At 45.2% G+C, this 10,233-nt stretch overlaps 1 protein-coding gene across 3 annotated transcripts in view; it reads right to left on the bottom strand.

Annotated features, from left to right (window-relative positions):
* Nucleotides 1-5,975: 5,975 nt before the first annotated feature.
* slc16a4 (solute carrier family 16 member 4) overlaps nt 5,976-10,233 on the bottom strand; it is a 138,828-nt gene continuing 134,570 nt past the window's right edge. For all 3 annotated transcript variants that reach the window (XM_070859287.1, XM_070859289.1, XM_070859288.1), the window contains one exon: nt 5,976-8,775. In XM_070859287.1, coding sequence (XP_070715388.1) covers nt 8,522-8,775 — 254 coding nt within the window. In that variant the 3' untranslated portion in view covers nt 5,976-8,521. The remainder of the gene's footprint in view (nt 8,776-10,233) is intronic.

Raw genomic sequence — 10,233 nt, 5'->3', positions numbered from 1 at the left:
ATTTTTCCAAGAGTCCCTTCCCATCTTCCCTTTCTTGTTTGTTTCTATACCACTCTTGAAATAAGTTGTTACAATAACAACACGTCCACACGATAGTAACAGTGACCCAAATAATAAAGGCCCAAACATCCGTCTGTGAATTTTGGGCAATATTTTCAAGTCCAAATATTTAATACAAGAGCAGGTACAGTTCTTCAGCGAGAAGATGGCTGTTTTCTTAGTCGGGCGACCGTAGTACGTCCTGGTTCAATGCCTTTTCCTTCGGCTGTAATTCGTCAGGGAAATAATATTTACAGCGGGTTGCATGCACCCAGTTCGGGTGCTTTTCCAACTTCAAAGCGGTTCGTGTTGTGAGTATTATCTGATACGGTCCTTTCCACCTAGGAGAAAAGGATTCTTTATTTAATGTTTTTACTAACACTTGATCTCCAGGTCTGAAAGGTGCATATTTCCTTCCGACGGGGACACCTGTGTCTGCTTTATTTGTTCATGCAAACTTCTTGCTATTTCACACATGGCCTGAGCATACTTTAGTGATTTTTCATCATTCCAAATTAATGCTATTTTTTCATCTGACAGTGGTGGTTTTATGCCAGTAGGCATTGGTCTTCCCAATAAGGCTTCATGTGGTGTCAAATCAGTGTTTCGGTTTTTCTGGTTTCTCATTGTATACAATACCAATGGTAAGGCTTCTGGCCACTTCAGTCCAGTCTCCTGACATACCTTGGTAAGGGTAGATTTTATTATCCCATTTACTCTTTCTACCATTCCCGAGGACTGTGGCTGATATGGTATATGTAACTTCCACTGGAACCCTAACGCTTCTGCAAGGTTTTGCACTATTTTTCCGGTGAAGTGGGTTCCCCTGTCACTGTTGATTCCCATAGGTATCCCATATCTTGGTACTATTTCTTTAAATAGAATTTTTACTACTGTTCGGGCATTTTCAAAGGGCATACTTGGTTGGGGTAGATGATCATATCCAGCAGGTGTTTTATCTCTGTTATTTTGTTGACAAATTTGGCATGTTCTAGCAACTTTCTCAATTACTACTGTTATTCCTGGTGCATACCACTGTGCATTAATAGCATGCATCATCCCTCCTTTGCCCATGTGAGCCTGACCGTGTGCTAGGCGAGACAGGGGCAAAAATAGAGATCTAGGGCAAACAGTTCGCCCATCAGGGTGATACCAAATGTCGTCTTTTAAAAAACAACCCTGGTTTTCCCAAGTTCTTCCTTCCTGCATGGTAACTTGTTGTTGGGCTGTTTTAAGTAGTTGGATGTCAAGTACCTGTGGAGGGGAGACTGAGACTGCTTGAAGGCAGTCTGCCTGTGCCGAAGCGGCCTGTTTGGCTGCCTCGTCAGCCCTCCTATTTCCTACTGATACTTCATCCTCACCGGTTGTGTGAGCTGCACATTTGATAACGGCTACCTTACTTGGCAACTGAATGGCGTCTAATAGATTAAGCACCAGTTGAGAGTGCTTAATCTGCTTTCCACCAGAGGTGATAAAGCCTCTGTTTTTCCACAGTTGTCCAAAATCATGGACCACACCGAATGCATATCTAGAATCAGTATAGATATTAGCAGTATGATCTTTAGCTATTATACAAGCTCTAGTGAGGGCAAACAATTCAGCAGCCTGAGCCGAGGTTCCGGGAGGCAGGGCGAATGCTTCAACAGTTTTGTGGGGATTTACAATAGCATAGCCTGACAAAAACAAATCATCCGACGGCCTATGTGATGATCCATCCGTATAGAGAATAAGATCAGGATTGTCCATGGGCTCTGTGAGCAAACCTGGTCTTGGTAAGGTGGCTACTTCCACCGTTAACAGACAATCATGCTGGTTTGGATACTGTACTTCTTTAGTAGGAAGAAAGATGGCTGGGTTCACTACCGGTGTACGTCGAAAGGTATAGTTAGGGTGTGACAGCAGTAATACTTCATAACCTGTTCTTCGAGACGCTGTAAAGTGTTGTGTGGCAGCTGAATTCAAAAGTAATAACGCAGCATGGTCTGTAATGACAGTACATGGATAGTCCAAAACAATAGGTACCGACTTCTCCACCATGACCGCAGTAGCAGCTACAGCACGTAGACATGCTGGCATTCCCCTTACTACTGGAGGCAGCAAAACCGAATAATAAGCAACTGGTCTATTTCCCCCACCATGTTCTTGGGTTAGTACTGCTGTTGCAAATACTGCGGGGCTTTCGGTGTATCCTTGGGGCAACCTGGTCCATGTGTACTGCTGCTTCTTGTGGGTGAAAGCAAACAGATACTGACTTTCTTGATTTAACAGGATAGAGTAAAAAGTTGAACACATGTCTATTACAGTAAAGACAGTTGCTGTTGGTGGTCTCGTCGATAGTATAATGTTGGTGTCCGGTACCACAGGGGTGATAGGACTACTATCTTATTAATAGCTCTCAGATCTTGCACAAATCTCCATTCATTCGGCCTATTAACCTTTGGTATGGGCAGTATCGGAGTGTTACACGGGCTCTGTGTCTTTTCTAAAACTCCTTGTTCCAACAATGCAGAAATAACTGGCTCTATCCCATTTTCTGCCTCTGGAGGCAGTCTGTACTGCCTAATGCTTGGTAACACGGCGTTCTTTATCAATTGTACCCGATGGGGTACTGCAGAATGTACTTGCCCAACATGATTCTTATGCTTTGCCCAAAGTTCAGAAGATACTTGATTCAATGCCATTGGCAGCTTAGGGCTTGGTTGTTCCGGGGGTTGCTGTTTTTCAAAAGTGGAGGCATGATTTTTACCTTTCCACTGGAGAATCCCCCTGTTGTGGGTGATAAAGTCTATCTGAACATTTTGCAGTTTTATTACTGCCCAAGGTTGATAGCCGTGTTGCTGTTTTTCTCTTTCTATTCCTACAATCATCGGACCCATATTTTTAGGTTTCGCTGGCGGTTTTACAGCCAAGGTCAGATGAGGTGTCGAGTTCGCTTCTCTAAACCGCTGTTGCTGTAAGGGTGTCAAATCGATGGCTACCCCCAATCCTTCTGGTCCAAAATAAATGCGGGGCGTAGCTTCTACTATTTCTTCTCTACTTAAAAAGGATTGTACCAAACACTGGTAAGTTTCAGCTTTTTGTCGAGTGTACCAGGCTGTACAGTGAAGCTGAACTGCCTCAAAGCTTGTCAAAATTATATACATCAATTCTTCAGTATTAGAGTCAAATTTAGCTTTTAAGTTTTGTATAACTTCATGTATCAAGGGGGAATAGTAGTTGCCAATCAATTGCCAACAATAGAGGGCATCCTTTTCTTTGTTATCCTCCCTTTTCTCTTTTTTTAATCCCATTAAAGAACTGATGAATATTATTTGGAGGGAGCTCCATGTACATTCCTTCCTTTGTGCAATAAATTGTGGCTCCTAGTTTGCACAAAGTCTGTCTTCCCAATAAAGGGAGCGGTGTTGTTTTAGAGACTAGCAAAGTCTCATCATTAACTGACTGTCCTTCAATTATCAATTTGGTAGGTTCAGATAAAAATTATTTCATGGGGATACCGGCCACACCCATACTTAAGACGGTGGTGTTGCTTACAGGTAATCCCACAGAGGATGGTACAGAAGACATAGTAGCACCGGTATCCACCAGGAACTTTACATAAGTGTCTCCTACTTTTACTACTGCCAGAGGGTTTTCTTCTATGTCTGCCGATAAGCGGAGGGCTGCCGCCTGTACCACTAAGCCTCCGGGGCATCCCTATGCTGATTATTCTGTGCCTGTCCTCGTCCCTTTTGCTGATTTACTGACCTGTTTTAGCCATATTTTCCTTATAGGTAAATAGTCCCTCTCGATCCATGTTAGCCAGTACTGTAACTGTCTCTTTCCAACTTTTTCCTTGCCAGTCCAAAACCCTTATTTTGTATGTTCTTGCTTGTTGTGGCAACATACAATTTAACAAGGTTTGCACTGCCAAAGGTTCATTTTGATCCATTGGTATTCCTGCATGCTCGTCCCAACTATTTTTCCATCTGCCTGCAAAATCTATTCTTCTGCTTTCTGCAAGCAGCGGGTGACTTCCCCTATATCTCCATGCTTTTTAGCTCCCTTTAATAAATGGTACAGGTTTGCTCAAGCCAGTTGTGAAAGGCTACTGGCTTCTTAACAGGATTAGGGGCAGCTGATATCATATCCCGAGCTTCACCCGGTGTCCAGGGCTTTAGGACAGCCGTTGTTCTGATCATTACACGGGGGCTTGTGTCGTGGGGGTAGTGGAGGAATCGGCCTGTCTTATCCAGCTGAGCGGCCACTATTTCTATAATCTCCTGCCAATCATCCGGCTTGGTGGTTGGAAGACGGGGGTATAAGCCGACAGGGGAAGCAGTCACAACCGGGGCACTCGGGGGCTGTAAGAGGGAGGGAGCTTCTCCTTACCCTCCTCCTCTTTTTATTTTTAGGGGCTGGTGCCTCTTTGCCACCTCTGTCCATTTTTTAAAACAATTCTCCATATAATCTTTATCCCAACTGGGGTCCCCTGTCCCATTTTTGGTGGTCTGTTTCCATTCTTCAATTAAGGACAATTTAAAACTTCCTCCATATGGCCAATCCCCATCAGACCAACCGTACAAATCGCTACTAAACGTTACCGCGTATCTGTCGTCTGCTGTTTCTTTAATTACAGTGTCCGCCGGCGAGCCGGGCGGCACAATGGGATCTCCTACCTTCTCTCGTTGCTTTACTACCTTACGGATTCTTTTCTCAGTCTTAGGATGTACTTTCATTCTTTCAGTTGAGAGGTCGTCCTTCTTTCCTTTTCTAGGAGCTGGGCGCGAACGCCCTGCTCGACTAGAGCCGTTTCCCATTCTTCCGGGTGCAACGTCTCACGATCTTTTCTGAAATGAGAGTTAGGACACTCCTACAAAATATACAATAATTTACAAAGCGCTCACCGGTGTTCTCTTTTCTGCTCAGCTCGGGGTCTCCTTTTGCCTTTTTGTTATTTTAGCTTCTTTGCGGTAGCTACCTTATGCCTCACCCTCTAGGGGATCTCGGCGGCCCGTCCCCCTTTCAGCTAGGATGGCCTAGGCACCTTCCTCCTTTCAGCTAGGAAGGTCCTTAAAATTCCTCTTTTCTCTTTAAAAGTTAAATTTAGTTCTTTTGGATCTCGTTTTTTTTTTTTAAGAGATCCTGCCGGACTACGCCAGAATCTGTCGAGGAAATATTTAGCTTAAATTAACTCAGGCGGAGACTTTCAGAAGTGCACTTCGAGAGAATTTATTTTAAAAAGCAAGATATATCTCGGAGAGCCTGCTTGGACCGTACCAAGGCAAAACTCTGTCGTACGAGCAAATTGCACTTATCTTTATACAGAAATTGAATACAGAAATAGAAAAAGAATCTTATTCATTAGTCCCGCGAGTACAAAGGTCGTCTCGGGAGGTACACACTCTATCTGTCCTTGCATAGTTTCTCTCTGTTCACAGTCTGATAAGCAAAGTCAAAAGGAGACTCCCTTTTAATACCAGATGGTCACCTAATTGCATCTCTAAGTTTCAAGGCTAAAAAGCGTGGCTATTTTTCTCGTCTTATTATTTCTTTAAGCATAGCAAAAAACAGAATTTAACCCTTCCCTCTAAATTAAGCCAGGTGTTCATAGATTCTTTCTTCCACAATGATCAATGGGAAACTAGTTTGGATTGTTTCAACCCAATTCCTTGTTGGTGCTGATTTGCAGCATAGCACTGTCCCAAGCTGACACTAATTTGGTAAAATACTGGCAGGAAGACAGGTGGCTCAGGAAATGCACACTGATGCTGTAGGAATGCTCAGTTAAGGCCAAGGTCTAAATTATCCATGCTTGTGTTCTCTCCAGACTCCATTCTAGTGTCTACACAAACTGGAAGTTGCTGAAAATTCTCATCCTGAGCCACATGGCCCTCCTGCCTGTGTCAACCTCCATTAGTCCCCCCCCCCCCCCCCCCAATACAATGAACACACAATCTTTATCCTAATTTACAGACTCTACCCAATCTCTGCAATATGGCCTCCTATGCATCTCCAGCCCAACACTGGCGGCAGCTTTTGACTGACTCGCCCTTACTCCCCAAACCTCTCCGACATAGTATTTTTCTCCCTGCCTTTATAAATCTAACTCCCTTCCTCCTGCTTAGCATCTGTGAAGCACCATGGAACATCATCCATGTTAAAGGTGATCTATAAATGCAGGTTATTGTTTGAGACAGTGCCTCTAACCATGTGATCATTGACCTAGGAGTAATTGATGCCATCTTTGGGTGCTTGCAATGGGGGAAAAGATTTTTAAAAAACTACAAATGCTAGAAATCTGAAATAGAATGCTGGAAATACACTGTTGGTCCGTTAGAATCTGTAAAGTCAAAGACAGATTAATGTTTCATTTATAACCTTTCATCACACCCATGGCGGGGTTACCTGGAAAACATTTAGCCTGTTTTTACTCTTTCAGAAGACTACCCAGTGCTTCCTGTTTGTTTGTTTAGGGAATTGTTTTATGCTTGAGCAGGAACCTTACCTTTGACTTGATGAGCACAAGAAAATAATTGCATTTTAAAGATTTGTAACAACAGCGGCTATCTGCAGTAGTTCGAACACAAGCAGACATGGTTAAAGGTAAATCGTGTTTAACCAACTTGATAAAGTTTTTGATGAGATGATCGGGTTGATGAGGGCAATGTGGTTGACGTGGTGTACATGGATTTCCAAAAGGCGTTCGACAAAGTGCCACATAATAGGCTTGCAGCAAAGTTGAAGCCCATGGAATAAAAGGGACAATGACAGCATGGATACGGAATTGGCTCAGTGACAGGGAACAGAGAGTAGTGGGGAACAGTTGTTTTTCGGACTGGAGGAAGGTATATAGTGGTGTTACCCAAAGAAACTAAATGGTACCATCCTGAAGAGGGTGTACCAAACAGAGAGACCTGGGGGTATATGTGCATAAATCATTGAAGGTGGCATGGCACATTGAGAAAGCAATTTATAAAAGCTTACAGGATCCTCCTGGGCTTCATAAATAGAGGTATAGAGTGTGGAAGTTATAAAACACGGGTTCGGCCCCAACTGGAGTATTGTGTCCAATTCTGGGCACCACACTTTAGGAAGGATGTGAAGGCCTTAGAGAGGGTGCGGAGAGATTTCCGAGAATGGTCCCAGGGATGAGGGACTTCAGTGACGTGGATAGACTGGAGAAGCTGGGGTTGTTCTCAGAGCAGAGAAGGTTGAGAGAAGATTTGATCGAGGTGCTCAAAATCATGAGGGGTCTGGACAGAGTAGATCGACAGAAACTGTTCCCACTGGCGGAAGGGTGGAGAACCTGATTGGTTAAGATGTGGCATGCACTGCCTGAAGTGGTGGAGGCAGGCTCAATCTTATATTTCAAAAGGGAGTTGGATAGGTAGCTGACGGAAAAAAATTTGCAGGGCTATGGTGAAAGAGCAGGGAGTGGGATTGGCTGACAGTCGGAACAGGCTCGACGGGCCAAATGGCCTCCTTCTGAGCTGTAACCGTTCTATGATTTCTATGGCAGATACAACGTGATTTGCTTTGTGTGTATAGGATGCCACCCACACCCCTTTCTGCAGTAAATGAATAAAAACACTTCCAAGGGAAAATTAGTTCAAGGCAACTTTTTGGCAGAGTGAGTCCTCTATCGCGAGCTCAGCATTGCTGTTCCTGTGCCCAACCTATCAGGGAACCACTTTAGAAAAACCTCACGCTGCTGAATTCTGGCAGTGCTGTGAATTGTGGGGATGAAGAGTTAAAATCCAGTGTAATTGGCAAAAAATAACCTTCCCTAAGCAATGTTCCCTGGATCCTGGGACAACACTTGTTGACTATTCTTGTTAACTGGTGCCAGTTATAAAATAATAAGTTTGTGGTGAGAAGGACGAGACCCTGACTCCCTATTGTGAGGGAGGAGTGTTGATCTGTTCTTGACTTGGTGTGGTCCTAAGCCCATTGTATCTGATGTAGAGCTAGGTTATACAGTGGTTCAGGCATTGCTTAAACCGCAAGCACCTTTCAAATCATGTAGACTGGAGGGGTGAGGCCAATAGCAGTCTTTTGCCTCTGGTTATCAGGCCTCGTGTGAAATGGGTTTGGGACTCAACTCAGTTCCTGTGAGCACAGCCCAAAAGTGACTATAGTTTGACCCAAATTAGCAGCCTCACTTGGAGAAAGTGCAAGATGGCCGATGTGAGACAGGAAGTAAATGTGTTGGTGCCACGATGGAGCCAACACCTGTGAGTGGTTGGAAATTCCATTTCTAAACCAGGCACTACCTGAACGTCAGGTCGATACTCGGTGCAAAAAGTTAAAGCTTGTTCCAGTCCCATCCCTGATACCCCATCGATGGCCAAAAACATTCACAACAAATATCAATTTTCTAAAGTGGATTGCATTGCATTGAAATAAAAAAGTACAATCTTTAAATGCAGGCTCTATAAGACAGCATGACACCTTCCCAGTGTATTAGAGATTACAGATCCTTGTTGGAGAAATCACAGTCTTATACGGAGCTAATGGGTTCCAGGTTCTCAGTCCTTACATCAGACGGGATAATAAGTTGCCTATTCTGGCACTCAGATATACAAGCCACATTTGTTACGGTCTCCATCTTCACCGTCCGAGTCTCTGCTTGCTTTCTCGCCTTGTATCTACGTGCTGTCGGCTCCAGGAAGAGAGAAACAGCAGACAGCATGTAACACACCCCAGCCAGGTAGAAGGAACAGTCATATGTCTGTGTGTAGTCGTATAGCCAACCTGCAACAGTTACAAGAGATGCTCAGTGTGACAGCTACAGGCAACTGGGGTGAGCTATTGGCTGTTTCAAACCATCCATCTAATCCATTACCAAGGCCATTGCCTCCCTCTGCCCCACCGAAACCCCTCTGCTGCTGAAACCCTTGTCCGTATGTTTATTACATCGAGGTGGATTATTTTAGTGCTATGATCACCAGCCTCCCATTCTCCACCCAACAGAAATTACAACTAGTCGAGACCCTATTATAGAAAGGATACTAAAGCCATAGAGAGCATAAAATATAGATTCATGGGATGGGAAACTGTGTAAGGGGGGCGACATTGCCCTGCGCCCTGATTGGGGGCGGTAACGAGCTGGGGGCTGGGACTTTCTGTGCCTGGTGCCGCCCCCGCCCCTCAAAGTAAGTAGATGTCAATCTCCCACGCTCCACTTCCTTTAGGGGCGGTTCCCGTGGAGTGAAGCACTACGCTCATGCTCCGTGCTTCACTTAAAGGGGAGGGCCACAGCGTGCTGTGCACTGCCTTTGATGGCCTTCACTGGGCCACCAGAGCAGCGTGGGACTAGGCCTGCAGCCCAGCACCCAAAACGGACCACGCTAGGGCCGCCATACTGGAGCCGATCCAAGAGCGGATGTAACATCGCAACCTGTGGGGCAGTGAGGGTCGGCGTGCACGCGATGACGTCATCGCCGGTTGCATGGCGGGCCAGGGTACTACCATCTGCTTTGGTGTTAGCGACAATTTTAAACTGAGTGAGTGAAGAAAGAGGTAGACAATTATTTCTGCAGATGGATCTTAGAGATAAGAATGATTTGCAACATGATGTGGTTAAAGCAGGGTCCATTACATCGTTTTGGAAAAAGTTGGATTAGTTTGGGGATTGATACAGAGCTATGTGGAGAGCGCGGGGCAGTGGGATTAGTTTGGGATTAATGCCAAATACTGTGCTGAGGCTCTGTGATAGAGGTGGTGATGCCACCCAGCCGGTTTGGTCAACTATTTGAATGAGCCATTGGGAATAGACACCAGAGGGCCACTGTTATTAATGAGAAATCAGACCACATATTGGAAAATTCCTGGCACGCAGTGCTCTAGCTTGGAAACACTCTTACAAAGCCAATCCTCAGACCATTTTTCTTTCATTTACAGAATGCCCTACAGTGTGAAAGCATCTTTATAGTCACATCCTTCAACAGTTTGCACCAGCAGCAAAGCAGAGATTCCAATTCTAGCTGTGATCGCACCCCCCTGCACCAATCCCCCGCACTCACCCTGCCCTCACTTCCCCCCCCAACCCCCGCCGCATACCCCTGCACCGATCCCCCGCACTCACCCTGCCCTCACTTCCCCCCCAACCCCCGCCGCATACCCCTGCACCGATCCCCCGCACTCACCGACCCGGCTTCTGTCTTGAGTTTGGCCACAAGAAAGATTGAAACAAGAAATGGTCATTTTGCT

This window comes from Pristiophorus japonicus, chromosome 17, assembly GCF_044704955.1.
Source record: "Pristiophorus japonicus isolate sPriJap1 chromosome 17, sPriJap1.hap1, whole genome shotgun sequence".
NCBI classification, from domain to species: Eukaryota; Metazoa; Chordata; class Chondrichthyes; family Pristiophoridae; genus Pristiophorus; species Pristiophorus japonicus.
This window is presented reverse-complemented; position numbering and strand designations above follow the sequence as displayed.